This window comes from Sander lucioperca, chromosome 20 (assembly GCF_008315115.2).
Source record: "Sander lucioperca isolate FBNREF2018 chromosome 20, SLUC_FBN_1.2, whole genome shotgun sequence".
NCBI classification, from domain to species: domain Eukaryota; kingdom Metazoa; phylum Chordata; class Actinopteri; order Perciformes; family Percidae; genus Sander; species Sander lucioperca.
Window position 1 is genome coordinate 13,616,530 of NC_050192.1, and position 18,681 is coordinate 13,635,210.

Consider the following 18,681-nt stretch of genomic DNA (forward strand, 5'->3'; position numbering starts at 1 on the left):
CAGGGGCCTGCCTGCCTGCCTCCACCAGTGTGTGTGTACATTACATAGAGACGAAGACACTTGGCTGCTGCCTTGTGGGTTTAATTAGCAGTGGGTTACAGACACCAACGTTCACGTTGGTGGCTGAGCTTGCCATTTTAACATGGAGCCTGCCTTCCTGCCAGTAATAAGGAGAGCAGGAGGGTAACAGAGAGTGGAAGAGTTAAGTATGTGTGTATTTGTGTGTGTGTGTGTGTGTGTGTGTGTGTGTGTGTGTGTGTGTGTGTGTGTGTGTGTGTGTGAGTGTGTGTGTGTGTGTGTGTGGGGGGGGGGGGGGCAACGCACATATCCGTTTATCTATAGATAAGACTTTATCTTATTGAAGTGGGAGGATATTGATATACAAGGTGAAAGGCCAAAAGAGGGGGGACAAGACATGTATATATTGGAGAAGAAACTGGATGATAATCAAGTTTGTTTGTTTTTTTGGCTGGGAGAAGCATGAAATCAGGAGTGAGTTCAATGAAAAGTGTGGTCTATACAAAAGCTGCAGTATGTAAAGTAGCAGGTTTTGTACATGCATGGTTTTATACAGCTATGCAAATGATCAAATGTATATAACAATATAACACACATCTCACACACATCTCACACATCTCACACACACACACACACACACACACACACACACACACACACACACACACACACACACACACACACACACACACACACACACACACACACACACACACACACACACACACACACACACACACACAAAACATTCCCAAGCAATATTATTTCATTTTGAACTTCAGAGAGCTAATTCAGGGTGCCAGCCACCTCGCGGCTACCTTTTCCAGGTGAGAACACTTAAAAGCACACTGAAGAGCTATTAAATGCTGATCTTGACAAGTTTCTTCATGCAACAAAACAATAGATGACTAAACGTGTCACCGCTGCTGAGCTGAACTCCTACAGCGAGCTATGAGATGCCAGCTTGACTTGTGTACCCCCCTCCCTCCGCCCACGTAACCTACTCCCAACTACCAACATCTAAGCTGTCATCTAAATCTGACACCCGCTTTATGTAACCCCATTTAAACTGTGCCTGTGTGTGTGTGTGTGTGTGTGTGTGTGTGTGTGTGTGTGTGTGTGTGTGTGTGTGTGTGCATGTGCGCATCGTGTGTGTGTGTGTGTGTGTAGCCGACTGGCATCTCCGGAAACATAAAAAGACTCCCTCTGACACCAACAATCACTGCTCCGAGGCACGCCACCGAGCAGCCATCTTTGTTCTGATGACGAGTCTGCCTTCTTTGTTGGTGCCTGTTTTCATGTGCTGGCTGGGTTACAGTATAGAGCCAGCCTCTGACTTGCAGGGATCGGTGGAGGGGGGGAGCTGAACCAAGAAACTGTTCTGTTTTGTAGCAGCCAATGTTCTGGCAAGTGTTCTTACAAAACCGTCTGCCAACCTGTGCTCTCGCTTTAAAGTTCGAAATCTACCAGTTTTCTCTCCTTCTGTCTTTCTCGCTCTCTCAGTTTGTCTTTACAACCGTGCATCCTTTTGCATTGGCTTATCAGCTTACCGGATTCACAGGCACATGGCTTTATACAGTGTATCTGTGTCCCTTGCCTAAATAACCGAGCTAAGCTACCTACCACAGTATCCTTAGAGCACACAGACTTAGGTTTTGTTTGCGTGTGAACAGAGCGTACAGTGCAGAGGGATAGACTGGTGTCTTCTTTAAGTAAGTGTACTGAGGTGATAGGACAAGATATCAGAAAACCTGCTAATCTGATACAGGCTTGCATCCTCACACGCACTTTTGTTCCCAAGCTGCAAGGCAAACTCTTCTACCTGGACTTGTGCACATGTAGTCCAGGTTGAACAATGCATTGCACACAGCAACTTGGCTTTTCATTTACACGGCTTCTAAAATTATACTAGATGATGCCTATGGATGTGCTATGTGCGCTGTAGAAAACTGATATTGACATTGACATGCATGTGGCACATTTTCCACAGGGGATCAGCAGACACACTTTTCAGGCAATAGTTGGAATATGTATTCACCTCTGATTCATTTAAATCCATCGCTGTCAATTGCGGTTCCTTTGAGTGCATTGTATGTGTTGATAGAGTGTGAAAATGCAGCTTAATGTCATGTCTGGCTGCCTCTTTCAAAGACTGGTAAACACTCTTTTTATTAGAGTTATTTCATTTCACAGATACACCTTTTAGCTTTAATTCACAAGCTGCTGCAGAATTAGCAAACGTCTGACCTAAATCCTACAGCAGCTCCCCCATGGGTGGACTAGTTTCTTGTATCTGTACATTTTTCAGCTTTCTGCAACTTATTACAGACACCACTGTAGAGAAATGCATAATTCGGAAAATACGCCGGAACAATGTCCCGATTTCAATAGTTTATGCGAATTCACATGGACATTTACAGCACGTGAAAAACACTCGCCAGATCGTTATTTCACAGTTAATTACAAATCTAATTAGAATATTCAAATTAAAGCTTTCCCTTTCTTTTCTTCTCTGTGTGAGAGCAGGGAGCCAGGGAAAGAGTGATAGTGAGAAAGAGAGAGAGAGAAAGAGAGAGAGAGGGAGAGAGACTCTCGGTGAGTGGCAATGTGATAACCTGTAATCGGCAGTGCTGCAAACACCTTCTTCCTTTGATGTTCCTCCACTAACATCCTGGCAACAAAGCCGGCCAATTACAAATGAGCTAATTAACTAAATTGTTGATGGAGCATGGAGAGTTAATTCACTCTGGCGCCTGCACCATGACAACAGTGAATAGGGGCCTTTGTTGTGGAGGTAAGTGTGCGGCCGTGCAAGTTGCCATTAGCTTTTGATGCTTTTTCACAAACCTATCAGGTCCTTCCACGCCAGGAAGGAGATTTGTTATGGATCTGCGCTGCTAGAGCTGAACCCTGTCAACTGGCTGTCTGGAAGGTCAAAATGCGCTCTTTGAAAAGCAGTGATGTTTTTTTTTTTTGATTGGGCCCATCTGTACCCACAGAAAGGAGGTGCTGTGGTGTAGGGGATAACTTTTGTGTCTTTCACAATAAAATAGAAATTCTAGTACAGACACACAACATCCCACATGGTGTTAACAGGGAGAGGTGAGCAGACATCATCTCTGGGATAACATCTATGTCACTGCAGTGTGCTCTTACTTCAAAAACTGTCCATAGTCCTCGCAGATGTTCTCACAGCCGGGCCACTTACACACGCCATGGCCATACAGGGGGTGGGTCCCTCCACTTTCTTCATGTAGTGAACTAGAAAAAGACAGGAGAGAAAATAAACAAACAAGAAAGTGAAAAGGAGAAGACCAGGGAGGGAGGTCGGATTAAGAAGGGGGAAGGTAGCATCGAGTTCATCACACAATCCGCAAAGGATTGAGGAGGTTTGTGCATGTCAGGTTCCAAATTAGCAAGAAAGGGGTCAAAACATGTCAGTTCAGTTGAATTATTCAATAACCAGGGTTAAAAAGGAGAGACAGAGTGAAAGCGAAACAAACAGAGGACGACTAAAACAGGAAACCTTTGAAAACCCAGATGCGAGGAATAATTCAGTGTGCTATCATATTTAACTATTCATCTCCAATCACTCTAAACAATTACAATATAAAACTATATTAGAGACAGTGTAGACTAATGTGTGAGCCATCATCCCCAAAGGAAACCTAGAGTGAGCTGTAGCTTCGTCTCCACCACAGCCACCATCCCATCTTGTAAAGCCATTATGGGGAGGAGGGGTGGATGCTTTCAAGTAAACATAAAAAATCCAGACAGCCATATAATTTTCATCAGGAGATTAATACTCTGTGTAACTTATGTTCTTTGAGGACAATGGGGGCAGGGGTGCTCTGGCGTTTTTCAAATGGCACCCAAATAAGTTACGACCCTGCCTAGACAGCACATCCTATTAAAGATGACAGTTTAACCTTTAGGCTTGGCACTGGTGTGTGCGTCCGTCTGTGTGTGAAAATGTGAATGAGAGTGGGTTGTGTACAGTATGTGTGTGTGTGTTTGTCTGCTTATAGGTTATGCCTGTGCATTTATGTGTGTGGTCGCCGACTACTACTATGTGCATGCATGCCTGTGTGTGGCCCATGAATATGTGTGTGCGTGTGTGTTAGTGCTGGCAGAGCTCACACTGTGTTTTACAGAGGGGTTTTCCCCACATCGATCTGTGGCATGTTAGTAAGCAGTGCTCCTGACAATACTCCTTGTTCGATCATTATGAGACACCACACACCCCTCGGGACACAGACAGATAAAACATTTTTTTTTTTTTGCCTTCTTCCTTCTCTTCTCATTCCCTCCCTACCTCTCTCTTTCTCTCTGTCTTCCTTCTGAAGGTATCTTTTTCAAGCCTACCTTCAGTGGTACTGGAGAGATAGCATCTACTTTAAACCAATTACATAGCACTTCCACCTTCAGTGTGAGTCTCTACCAAGCATCCACACAGACACACACACCGCTTCTCTAAGTCCTTATTATAATATCGCCCAAGAAAAGCCTTTGAATAATGCATGGGCCAGATAGGCAGATATGTGAACAGTCAGTGTTTTGGTGCTGGGTGCATTTATAAAAGACGCCATCACAAGGATAAACATCCTGGAAACGCCACTCAAGGCATCACGTATTCTGTTTACATGACAAGCAGGCAAAGAAGGTAATTTTCAAAAGAGAAAAAAAGAGAGAAAGCACTAAATACTTAATGTACAAGGAGGTTACCTTGTCTTGCCTGCCAGAGAGGCTTGTTGTAAGTGTGCCTGCCTGCATGGCTTCCTCTCCCTGCTTTTGATATCTGTGTGCAAGCTAAGTGCGTTCAATGGCACGCGTTGTCCCCTGGGAGAACAAGGCTCTTATTTTTTGAATATTACCAAGACACTAATAAACTATTGAACAAATAAACAAAACATCATGTTTTCCCTCTTGTAACAATGTTGTTATTTTAAACGAGGACAAACCCTCTGGATGGCAGTGCGGCGTTCTGATGTGTTCCTACATCTAATCATGGCACAAAAACAACAAGCTTGTGTGACGGGGAGCAAACTTTTCATCTTCTCTGCCTTTTTCCTTGGTGCTGGATCATAAACAGATGGGTGGATGACATTTCAATTATTTTACCTCTCTCGCTCCCTTTCCCGTTCCCTTTCCCTCTCTCTTCTGTGGTTGAGGGCGGGGGACTGTCCATTGGCGATGGAATGGTGAGAGATGGGCGGTGATGCTTTGGCGGGATTAGAGGAGGAGGTAGTTGAGGAAGAGTTGTTGGTGGAGAGGTCTAAACCGCCGCCACCCCCGCCGTTGCCGTTGCCACTGTTGCTGTGTTTGATTCCGTTGTCCTCCATGCTGTGAGCGCCGCCTCCGGTCACATCCTTCCACAACTGCTGGAGCTCTGCGGGGCTTAGGCCAGCTGCAGAAATCAAGACGGAGAGGAAAAAGAGAAAAGACAGGGAAACAAAGACAGAGAAGGGAGAAGGGGAGAGGAAAGGAAGAGGAGGAAGGGACAATTGAACTTAACGTGTACAGTATTTGGTATCAATAAGGCTGCTCAACTAAATGCAAACTCTAGCAAACGTTAAACAATCAGAAAAGTTATAAAGTTAGTATAACACTGCAAGACTCAAGGCCTTCATTTTGTACTGCTTTACTGCAGACCTGAATTTGAACTCAAACTGTACTGCTCAATAAAACCAAGTGTGTTCTTCTGCTTCTCTGCCCAGTTAGATACTGATTTTAACCTGTTAACAGATCACTTGTGTAGTCCTCAGTCTAAAGACTTGTGTGTTTTCAACGAGGAAGAACTATAAAACATTGATGACAATGAGTGTGTGCATGTTCCATCTGAGATAAACAAGCATTGTACACTGCTGTTTTCAGCTTGGCTAACTAATTGATTTCCTTCTAACATCTTCCTGCCTGTTGTTTTCTGCCTGCGCCATTTTAACAACAAACATAGGTGTTTACTTGGCTAAGGAGAAGAAAATGAAGCCTGCTCTCTCCTCTCTCTTTCTCTCTGTCCTTTTATTCATCTCTTTCTCTTCACCCTGGCTCTCAGTGAAGGCAATAAACAACAACATCAACAACAACAACAACAACAACAACAACCAGGGAAGGATAGAGGGCGTTGGGGAACGGGGGAATAGAAACAGAGATGGAAAAACAACAAACAGAGGCAGAGCTGAGAGAGAAACAGAGGTAGACAAAGAAAGCCACAATCAGACAAGAAGAGAGAGAATGGAAGTGTGAGAATGAAAGACTAAACAAAACAATCATGTGGAGAGTTAGGGACAAAGTGGATGGCAGAAGAGCATACCAATGAGGGGAAGGCATACAGACAGACATACTTTGAGATAACGCAGGGGGGACACAGGTGCATACCAATGAGAAAAACAAAAACAGGCAGGATGGGAAGACAGAAGATGGAAGTAAGATGTAAGATGGAAATGTGACAGCAGGAAGGGACAATGACACTTACACCTGCAGATAAAACACAGGAAGCATGTGACCACCACTGTTGCAAGTCACATGCTCAAGATTAAACCAACTACAGTGCCTCCTCCCTCTTCCTCCCACTGCCTCTCCTCTCTTCTACCGGCCCTCCTCTTCCTCTTACCTGACTGGGGCAGGGTTTGTCCGGGCAGGGCAGCTTGGCCGGGAGCGGGCCCAGGCAGCGAGAGAAGGCCCTGCCGCTGCATGTTGAGCAGGTGCTGCTGCTGCTGGAGCTGCTGCATCTGCAGGAGCTGCTGCTGGAAGACGAGCTGCTGGGCGGCCAGCTGCTGCTGCTGCTGCTGCTGCTGTTGCTATAGAGAGGAGGAGGCGGAAGAGAGGAGCAGGAGAGGAGCAAAGAGATGAGAAGAGGAGGGAGGGAAAATTACAGACAAATTAACAACAGAGAGTGGGAGAGGAGAGAAGACGGAGCAGTGTTTGTGCTGTGTGTGCGGAGAGTCTGCACTCACTCTCCTCTGCCGTGACCTTAGCTATACCTCTCTTCTTCTGCCTCTCTGCACGCTCTCCCTCTTTCTCTGCTCACTTAGTCTTCCCTCCTGTTTTTTGGGCTGTACCACAGTGTTCTCACAGCCTTCTCCTCTCTTTGTGTGTGCTAATGTCTGCACGCGCACACACACACAGCTGTGCTGATATACCAACTCTCAAGCCAGTCAGTGTATGTAGCTTGTGATTGTGTATGATACTAAGCCTCTGGTATAATCCCCCATCCCACCACCCCTCCACCACCACCCCTGATAGTTAATTGTCCCGCCTTCACCGATTGTCTGTTTCAGCTTATGTGGCCAGAGGGAGTTGGCAGAGTGAGGAGATTTGCAGCATCACATGTGTGTGAATGCATAGACACAAGTGCAAAAACACACATATGCACACACATGCACAACGCTTGCCTGCTTCACAGACTTGTTTATGACTGGGCCAGACAGGCAATTGCGTAAGCCCTGTGCAAAACAAAAACAACAACAAAATGAAAAACATCAAACTCGTGTCACCGCGGCAAAACAAGTCAGAGAGGGAGTGAATATTTGGGAGAAACAGAAGCATTAAATCTAAAAAAAAAACTCAGGTAATAATTGGCTCTAAGTGCACACTATGTACACACATTTGATGCAGTATATTCAGTCTTTCTAGTGTAGATGTATGTCAGTATTTGCTTTCCTCTCCAATATACATGTGTATGTGCATACAGCATGTCATGCTCACATGTTTCTGTATGTGTGTACCATGGTGGACCTGGAAAAGCATGGAGGTGGGGGGAGTAAAACTTGTGATGCGCTCACTGGAAAACAGGCTGCATAATGGAGTGATGGAAGAAAGGCAGTTTGTCCCCCCTACTTGCCCCCACCCTGCCTCAAGAGAAATAAGGGAGCAATTTCTATTCCATATTTGATGGCGGGGCCCCTGAAATTCACAAATCCAAACAGAAACAAAGCCGCCGGGAGGTCAGTTGCGGCTTCCTGTAGGGGCAGCATAATGGGCTGCTTGAGGAGACACTGAGATGTGCAACACACTGAGAGAGAGAGAGAAAATAAATTGTGTCTATGTGATACCTTTTTCTGATCAATTTAACTGCTTCCACACGTACAGTATTTGCCTGGATGTGGCCGTGGACGGTATCTCAGGGTTCAACGCCGCGTGACGCTACACAACGGCTACAAAATGTGGCTAAGGCTGTTATGCTCATCTCCTCTTCTCTGATAGCCAGAGAGAAGGAGACAAAGCCATGTCTGTCGACTGGCTGCCTGTCACTGTGATTTATGAGAGGCGTACACTGTAACTTTAGTGGTGGTGTATATGTTTATGTGTGTTTGTATGGCCACAGAAACAGTTCTTAACGAGTTGGACCCAGGACCTTTGTCTCTGGTCTTCTTTCTAGAAATCAGTGTCTGTGTGTGAATGTCACTTGTTTGGGGGGTTTTGTCTACTCACCAAAAGCAAATGAACCAGTTGATTTTGTTATAATGTAATGTAATTATAAAACCAGAAATCATCTGAAGTTAATAAACAAAAGGAAAGGTGTGCTCATGGTTGACAAAATGAGAATGGATTTACAGACTTCAATCAAATGTTAATCATTGATTGTGTGGTGTTAATGATAATGATGTTTGTATGTGGTGTACCTACCTCTTTAGCCTGCTTGCCAGGGTGCTGCTGCTGGAGAAGCTGCAGATGAAGCTGCTCCTGTTGTTTTTTATAAAACTCTTGCAGGTGTTGCTGCACACACACACACACGCACACGCACACGCACACGCACACACACACACACACACACACACACACACGCGCGCACACGCACACAGAAAAGAGTAAAGAGTAAGAGAATGAGTGAATATACATATTTGTCTAAGTCCACATCTCCAAATGGTCTCATGTACAGTTATAGCCCTTAATAATGCTGTTATATTCATAGGCCATGAAGGAGGGTTGCTCCAGGATTTATTTTCAATGTTGATGATGATATTACTCAGACTTTATGCCATTTTGGGGATGTATAACTAATTCAAATTGCTTGCAACCCCCCCCCCCCCAAAGTAGGTACCTTACAATTAACTAGACATCATCTCCTAAGCCTGCACTTTTTCAGCTCTGAAACTGTTGCACATTATAAATAACATTTTCTACTGCTTTTGGCATTTGTATCGTAGCTGTCTTTAACAGTCCTCTCCATATGGACTTTTAATAGTCCCACAGTTCTGTAGGGGGCAACAATTCATCATATTAACTACACATTTGGCTGCCAGAGTGCACTGGCTTCCCTTGGAGTAGCTGAAATAAACAGAATAAACCGTCTCAGAAACAGGTTTGCTACATTGAACTGATACCTTTAACACACATACTATGACAGCTATTTAGACAATAATTTCTGTTTTATTTAATATAATCTTCAGATGGTGTTTTGGCCTGAAAGAAGTCCATGAAGCAGGCCAGCGGAATGCTTGGTCCATTTCTCCACTAACTGAACACAGACATATCCACATGGTTTTAGAGACGCTAATATTAAGTCCTTGGAGCATGTTTTACAACTCTTACTGTAGTCACTTAATCAACATAAATCAACAACAGAACTTCACTCTATGCAGACTAAGTACAGGTTTTGACCATGTGATTTCTGTTGAGTTAGGACTATAAATGCTTAATGTTCTGTATGACAGCTTCCATTCAAAATTATGAACTTTGCAATGTTAAGACCGTCCATGTAATATTTATAACACTGTACAAACAACATGTAAACTAAACATGTTAAGTGTACCATTGTAAGTGTCTTTGGTTGCTGTGAAAAAGGCAGTGCTAAAGCATACTACTGTTCTGAAACCAAATCTGGAGTCTGAGTGCTCTTAATGAAGAGGAATAATCAAAATGACTGACATTCTTAATTAAACAATTCTCTCTCCCTTAATCAAATCTATGAATGAGAAATGAATTTAAACTCTGACACGAGACTGTGCCAAGTGTGTGCTTTCTCAAGCTGTTTCCAAATATTACATCATCCGTCACCTATCATTCAGCTCTTGGTGTTCAACCCAACTTTGCCCTACTATCTCAGTCCCTGATGAATGCTTGTCAGGGAATTGAACCAGCGACACACTCGAGACTGTTAATTAGAGGTGACATGAACATGTACGTCAGTTTCAGATTCCTCTTGCTAAGCGTGTCAAGGACACAGGGCTGTTGTGAGTTGGCACGAGCGACTGGTGGATGCTATACACTGGAGCACAGGAGTGACTCAGGGTTGTGTGAGGGGTACACGTGTTAAGGTGTATGTTTGCACACACATCAGACCGTAATGCCAAATGAGGGTGTTTTAAGTTTTAATGAGTGTGTAGTGTCTCTGCAGGTCATTGTAAGTGAATGTATGTGTGCCGCTTTGTGAGTGTGTAGGTGTGGGAAATCATGCATACTTCTCGGTGTCTGTTTGTGTGCATCTACAGCCTACTTCTGATGGGACACGGCTTGCATCCAGGTGCACGTACGTCTGCATGCTGCCACAGTGTTTGTCCCTAAATGTTTGTCGGAGGGTGCATGCATTCAAGTGTGAGTGTGTGTACCTGCTGCAGCATTACAGCCTGCTGCTGTTGGAGCAGGGCCTGGAGCTGTTGGGGGGAGAGCACCTGCTGCTGGAGGATCTGCTGCATCTGTTGCGGCGTGATCACCTGGGGACTCATCATGGCCACTGACACTGGAACCTGGACAGGGAGGGTGAGAGAGGAAGGGGTGGCATGAGAAGCAGAACGGAGAAAGTAAGAAAAGAAAAAGGTAGAAAGAGGGGTGATGAACAAGAGAGAGGGTGAGAAAGAGAGGAGAGAAGGGTAAACAATGAAAGCATAGGTGTGAAATGGATAGAGGGATGAGTGAAAAAAGGAGAAAAGTTGGAAAAATAGAGCATCGGAGACGTGCGTCAGGCCTACTGGCATGGATCTACTGGGAGTGTGGTAATTGGTGACTGAGAGGTAGGGAGAGCAGGCCTCCCATGGCCGTGACGCTTGGCAGCCTAGAAGAGATGCTGAAGGACAGATGGGTGCTGTGCCTTTGTGTTGCTCATCTTATTTTGCTCTGCCTCCACCCCGCTGGGAAAAGTAAGAGATTTAAATAGACGGAGACCTTAATTAGCAGGACCCTTGAACTCCCCCACTTTAGCGTGCCTGTCAGTGCTTCTGTTGTGGAACAGCGTGAAAATGCACAACTCTAAAGTTGATTAAAACTACACTGATGAAGCGGACACATCAGCATGATGAAGGTGGGTCGTGGCTTGGAGGTTGGGGGTTCAACCCTGGGCAATATTTTATGTTTGGGGGGGGGATATGGAAAAAAAGACTTCCGTTTATGTAGCATTGAGGTTCTTTACTAGATACCTTCTGCAGTGAACAAGGTTTTTGGAGTTTTACATTCTCACAAAAGCAGCCAAAAGCACAATTGTTTCTTTCTCTCTGTCGACACACCTTGTTGAAATATGTATGTCATTTTTAGGAGATAATCATTAAAATACAAGCTGTCAAAATCCAGTAGAAGAACTTCACCAAAACAAAACAAAGATACATATCCTGTATTTCCACAAAATTCTTCTAAGACGGCAGCGTGAGCGACTTCTGAGACGGCAGATCAAGAGGATACGTTTCTCTCTGGTCTTTGATTGTGTTCGCACATTCTCACAGCCGAGTGTGGGCTAACACTCAGATTATGGAGTTTCGGCTCCTTGTGGCTGCTTAAAAATGTAACAATTTTGTAACGAAAAAAAAAAAAAGAAATACTGTGTTCAATGATGTTGACTTTTCAGTGGCGTTTGGGAAAAACTAAATCAACATAAGTGAATAAGTTAGTATCCAATACACTGCAACAACACAATGGTTCACCAGTTGATTCTCCTTGACTAAATACGACTAGTGTAGACTCGCTTCACTTGACTGATTGAAGTGACTCAAATCACATCTTCCTTCCCTATATGACCTTTAAAATGTAATTCTATCAGCTTCTAGCAAACCAATGTACCACTGTTACATTTTTTGTGGGGCTGAATGCTGCATCTTGTCAACAATGATTCAAGATGAGAGACAAGCTTTATAACACAATTAAAATATCAACATGTAGTAACACCTTCGCTGACGCTAATTGCGACAGTGTTTGGCATGGAGCGGCCATGACAGTAGCTAGCCTATATGGCGTGTCAAGGGGCCAATAAGACATCCCTGTCCTCATTGCCAGCTAATCAAGCTGCCTTGATTACTTTCCATGCATGTCTCTCCTTCCTCCCTCTCTCTCTCTCTCTGTCAGGCCTTGACACGTCCTTGTTTAGCTCTCCTCTCCTCAATGCCTACCCCCCACCCCAGGTTTTCCCCCCTCTTTGATTAGCTGAGACATTTGCATGGTCACTACACATTTTTCATTTTAGAAGTCATTATGCATTAGTGGCTCCTGATCGCCCGCCTTGACTAATCCTGATGAACTGAAAATCACAGCTGAAGGTCAACTTCCAGCCGGCCCCGCTGCACATTCATATTCATATTCAAACAAATCCTGCCTCCATTGTTCATTAGGGTCTTAGAGAGAAGGGACTCCATCTAAGGTGGAAGAGGTGGAGGAGGAGGAGGAGGATGTTGTGGTATATCTCTTTTCTTCTCTGGACTCCTCCATGCAAGAGTGCCAAAAGAAAATGCATTCACAATAAGCGAGGTGCTGAACAAAAGCCGTCAAAAGTTGCAAATTAAACAGTCCATGTGTAATTATGCAAATGCTGTGCTTACACCTTCAATGTTATTAACCCTTAAAGGTACATTTGCTTGGTAAGTAATTACCCCCGCAGTCACTCCCGGTTTTGTGTTGGATGCCGTGACAATGGGACGAGTGCAGCTGAGAAACAACATGAGTGATGCACTCATTAAGACTATTAATTGGATGCTAGCACAAAGATGTTTTGGTTCACAAAAGGGATGCAGGCTTAGACATGTAGGATTTAGCACAAATGTATGCACATGCATACATAATGTGGAATTAAATATAAATTCCTTTTTCTTACTGTTTCTTCATTGTGTAAGTGGTAAAATAGAAGCATTAAGATACATGTACATGAATAATGCTGCTTCAGCAACAATTTGTAAATCCAAACAAGACTTCAACAAAGAACAGCAGAAAAAAAAATGGCAAACAACCAGATTATGAAATACGGAAGCTCCTTTTACACTTTTCGTTAGCTTTTTAAGAGACATAATGTGTGGTAATCATGTTCATTTCTCCGGTGCTCCAAATAAAAAGAGGTAAAGGAAAATGGAGAAAAGGCAGGAGGAAGAAAGAGAGGGGAGAAAAGGCACTGGCCCATTGTGAAGTGCAGCACAATGCTAATTCCAGCATTTAACTGCATGCTTTTCTGCTTGACGTATCAGAGGCTCCAAGATGAAAGCAGATAAGTAATTGCTCTCCTGGTTCTTATTCTTCACTGACAACCCATAAATTTAATTTTACACACACGTTCATTTACATTTTCGAGTATATGACATGATAATTGCAGGAATATAACACCTCCATTTTGCAGGATACTGCACGAGGGCTTGATTGACGTGAGCGGTGAATTGAAAGGAACAGGAGGCTGAATTGCCTCTCATAGAAATGATTTTACCACGAAGGGATAAAATTAATGAGCATTTACTAGACGATGGCAGTGGCGTAAACATCCACACACACACACACACACACACCGCGAATAGACTCTCATAGAAGAGGCGCCATGGTATCCAATTGGGCTGTGTCTCTGTTTCTCTGTAATCCAAAAGGATATATTTCCAACACTGGTGCACAAAAAAATATTAATGGGATTTACTAAATCATTTGAAATTAGCTGCAGCTGATGTGGCCATTGGGGACCTTAATAACAGAAAAGGTGCTTCTCCTGTTTTTAATAGAGCACATTTGGATGGAAGAGAACAGTTTGCAAATTACTTTTGAACAAGTCATTTGATTGTAACCACTGCTTTGCAAACATTTGGAAGAAATATGCTTGTTTTTAACTGTGTTCACCATTTGAACCCTGTTTGTTTATGTGCCCTGTCTTAAAGAGAACGATGAGCTGTATTGACATTAACTTTGAAGCCATGTGGTTCGCCCTCAAAGTTGGAGAGCAAAAAAAAAGACCTTTAAATTGGCTCCTGATGTGAAAACACTGGTGGGGCCCTCACCAGAACAAGCAGATCATTACACCACTCTTGTCACACCCGCAGTCTGTAACCAGCCTGTCCAATGCCTCGCAAAAGGTCAAGTTCTTCCACGGAGAGAGCTCAGGTATTTCTTCCAGGCAAAGCTGGCACCCAAGTCTCTCGTTATGTTTGACTTAAGTGGGCATTCTGCCATTAAATACAAAACACCACACCTCCGCTGTATGCTGCTGGCTAACACAGTAAGTCTGACTCGAACTATCTGGACAAATGCTCTTTCAGCAATTACACCCCCTCCACAGTTAGGCGTTTTATCTATACAGCAATGACTTTTTTATAGACTCAAATTACCAAAATCAGGAGATAAATGGTGTATCAGAGTTCAAACTTAAACAATTAAAGTCCAGCAGAGAGGAATTCCTTTTATTTGATTTTATTCACTTAGCAGTAATAAGCAGAGGGGAAACTGGTGATTAGATGTCGGCCATAAACATTTCTGGGGCAACGAACACGGGGCGGTTATCAACGACAGAGGTTGTTCCTGTAGCACTGGACGGGGGACTGGGCTGCGCTACAGACACCGCTTAAGATAATGGCAATGAGAAATGGAAGGGTCCTAGTCGGTAATTACTGTGGATCCTTGGCAGGGAGAGTCACTGCTAATTAAGCCACCAGCTTCATTTCACACACAGGAAGAGACAGAAAGAAATCCAGAGAAAAAAAAGGGAGAAACCCCTTCTACCGCCATCCCCCACCCCTATTTCATCTCAATCTGAGCATCCCAGGGGGCTCAAACTCAGACCCCCCTCATAGCATTTGGACTTCTGACCTCTCAACCCCCTTTCGGCTGACACTTCTCATTTACTAGCCAATTACTGCCAAATATGGCCACACGATTATTGATAGCTGGGACTCTCCACTTGAGGACCACCAGGGCTACAGGGCAGCTGGCCTGGTGAGGGCCTCACTGTGAAGTTCAAGTGTGTGGTCTTCAAAAAGTACATGTGTGTTTACTATGTAAAAATCACATAGGAGCCACACACACACACACACACACACACACACACACACACACACACACACACACACACACACACACACACACGTGTTTTCAGCTTAGGGAGATCAATACTCTAGATTGTCAGGACTGAAGCTAAGTAGATTACTGGATGTTTTCCTAAATCAATTTCCATAGCAGTTTGGCAGCAGTGCTTGGGAAGTGCAATTTATCATAACATAAAGACCCATCATGCAAAAGCCTCTAATAAAAATGCCTGAGGAGATTGGGACGGGCTTAGCACAATTTCCATATTGATTTATCTCTAAATGCAGATAGTCATTGATTAAGCCCCTCGAATGTAGTGTACAACACTGTAGCTGTGTGACATTGCTTGTGCACATTGTTTGTGTCATTATCAGTACACAAGATACACCTTTATCATTAAACTGGCTCAATTCACTCCCGACTGATTCCACCCTGCAGGTGCACATATTTCAAGAGTAAATGGGAGCGACAGATAGAGGGGGAGAGAATAAAAAAAGTGCAGCGAGAGGAGACTGCTGGAATAGAAAGAAAGTGAGAGAGAGTACAAGTGAGAGCGAGGGGGGGGGGGGGGAACGACACTTCCCTCTGATGTTGCAGGTAATATGGCCTCCACTGGATCAGCCTCTTCATCAGTGACACACAGTAAATTACAAGTGCTTCAAGCAGCTCAGTGAATTATAGTTCATCACTTGGAAAGGCTTTCCCCTCACCACCGGGGCCCAGGCGTATCAGATCTGCCGGTTAGGATCCAATTAACACCCTGGCCAGAATCATCTGATTGCATGTGTAAGGGCTGGTATAACTCGTTTATTGCACCCATGTATCTTCTGTCACAAGGTAAATTTGTTGCTGCTACATCAAAGGTCTGAGCTACTTTTTTTCTTTATCCTTCCCTCCCTCTCACTTTCTCTTGATCCCCCAAACTCAGCTACCTCGCCTTAGGGTTGCATTTCAACTTCTTTTGCATCACAATGATGAACCTGCTCTGTCCTCGCAATTTAGCAATCTTGTCCTGTAGGTGTTGTAAATGCAGGGAAAGAAAGAGAGGTGGGGAGGGAGATGGGGAGTGAGAAAAAAAAAATCTTGTTTTCTGGTTACAAAAGCAGTAACCAAGGGTGTTTGACTTAAAATGTGCTGACGTTTTTTTTCTCTTTTCTCTCTCAGTCAACAGAAGTTTTCCTCATGAATAACATAATATTTTTCCCCCTTTTTTTCCCCTTCGCAGTGATAATTTTTCTCTATTTTCAGATGCAACCAGAGGGGATGCAGTGGAAAGATATATTCATAAATGTAAATGTGAACTACCATCCTTTAACCACGCACACTGGAGTCAACTAACCTATACTCAAGCCTAGCGTCGTAGCCCTTTTCTCTGCATCTGTGTGTGGTTGAGAGTGTGTGTGTGTGTGTGTGTGTATGTGTGTGTGTGTGTGTGTGTGTGTGTGTGTGTGTGTGTGTGTGTGTGTGTTCCGGATGAAAGCCAATAAGCAGATGAGTTCTGCTATCGAGGCTCAGTTGTGAGAATGTGTGGACCTGACCTTTAAAAGTGTGACACTTAGGATGGCCCAGTGCCCACAACCAATCTGACTGGCCTGGGCAAGAAAGCTGTAGAATTCACAGAAAACAGGGCTACACCAACATCTCTCCCAATCTATAAACCAACTATAAAACCTTAAATATTTTTCATTCCTAGTTAGAGCAGAGCATTACACAGATGGGACTGAGTTTATTAGTCTTGTAAAAAGGTATTCATAGCTTGATAGTGTGAAAGGGGCAGAGCAGCAGTTGCAACACTTGCCCGTGGTAAGCTGTCAGGTTTTGCATGGTTAAGAATTGGATGTTAAAATGTAACTCTTGCCAAAATTCAACCTGGGGTCTTTTTGTGAATGTACAGGAGTCAAACTTTCGTTTAAAAGCATACTTAGGACGGAATCGGCACTTTTAAGATTTACCGTATTTTCGTTTTTTGGTCAAATGGCCTTTTGAATGGGAGTGCTAGGGGCACTTTTATGCTAGCCATTTATTGCTCCAAGAATCACCAGGGGCTCTACACCTTAACGAAAGCATTGGCAACATTGTTTGTGTACCCAGAGTTTACTAAAAAGAAAGGTTTTGAGCAACTCACTGTAGCTGTTGTTCTTCCGGTCGCCGTCTATCGAGCCAGTCAAAAATAGTCGAGGGAGTAAAGATGGAAAGCTCCAAAAGCTTAGTTCCATATAAATGCATGGATAATTCGTTGTTTTGTCGTTAGTGAAACACAATATTGACCTTGTAGTTGAAAAAGGAGCCTCATATAAGAATGACATTTCCTCCTATGGAGTCCATTCATTGCATTCGGAGATTGCCTATTTTTGACTGGGAAATGGCGGATAGTGTAAACAACAACAGCTAACGTGAGTTGCTCAAAACCTTTTTTAGTAAACTCTGGGTACACAAACAATGTTGTCAATGCTTTCATTAAGGTGTAGAGCCCCTGGTGATACTTGGAGCAAAGTTTCATGTTTTGTCGAGCCTTCTTAGTGTTTTAAAAATAGCTATTTTGAGGCTAGCATAAAAGTGCCCCTAGCACTCCCATTCAAAAGGCCATTTGACCGAAAAAACGGTAAATCTTAAAAGTGGTGATTCCGTCCTTAATATGCTTTTAAACGAAAGTTTGACTCCTGTACATTCACAAAAAGACCCTAGGTTGCATATGGCGAGAGTTACGCTTTAACTACTGGGAGGAGGGGTCAGGGGGTACCTTCACACTGTCAAGCCCCCATCTGACACACTCACGAGACAGAGTTAGGGGGTCATTCTAGCTGTTTTATATGTGCCCCCTGACATATAGAGGTGGTGGTTGTGTCACAATTAGAGCCTCACGGCGACATGTTAGGAGGAGATGTGGTAAGATAGTCTTGTGTGTTTGGGTCGCCTGAATACCTGGTGTGGTTACAGTTTATTTCGTGGGATTTCTAGTCATTTAAAACCTGCTCACCCACCAGGTGTCAAGCTGCTTTAAATCCAGCTCTGCCCTGTTCCTTATAAATAATGATCATTAGAGCCACTAACAAACGAGAGTTGCATAAAGTCACTTCTGGCAATGTAAAAACTTTAAGTAACTGTCACTGTGCTTGTGTATGAGTTGTTGTATGTGTAGATGCATTATGCACGTGTGTGTGTGTGTGTGTGTGTGTGTGTGTGTGTGTGTGTGTGTGTGTGTGTGTGAGCGAGTGAAACAACTGTCAGATTCATAGGCCACTGTAATCCTCTCCGCCTCTCCTTGTCCGCATTTCTTTATTTGTATTCCAAATGTCAGTGTATAAATGCCTTTCAGAGGGGGGATATTGCCACAGAGAGGAGGAGAGCGAGGAGCAGAGGAGAATGGAGCAGAGACGAGAGGGTGTTGTGTGCCTTGGGAGAGCCGTGTAAGCAGCATGGCAGAGGAAGAGGGATTTACAGGGAGAAATAGGTGTTTATTGAGTGCTCCCGTGGGCTTAC

The 18,681-nt window shown here is 43.9% G+C and overlaps 1 protein-coding gene across 7 annotated transcripts in view; it reads right to left on the bottom strand.

The window, feature by feature from the left end:
* The window catches only part of foxp2 (forkhead box P2), a 106,439-nt gene that overhangs the window by 23,130 nt on the left and 64,628 nt on the right, over positions 1-18,681 (bottom strand). For all 7 annotated transcript variants that reach the window (XM_031284807.2, XM_031284804.2, XM_031284805.2 and 4 more), the window contains 5 exons: positions 10,566-10,703; positions 8,644-8,733; positions 6,629-6,815; positions 5,140-5,425; positions 3,175-3,279 (listed from right to left, as the gene is read on the bottom strand). In XM_031284807.2, the coding sequence (XP_031140667.1) occupies positions 3,175-3,279; positions 5,140-5,425; positions 6,629-6,815; positions 8,644-8,733; positions 10,566-10,703 (806 nt within the window). The remainder of the gene's footprint in view (positions 1-3,174; positions 3,280-5,139; positions 5,426-6,628; positions 6,816-8,643; positions 8,734-10,565; positions 10,704-18,681) is intronic.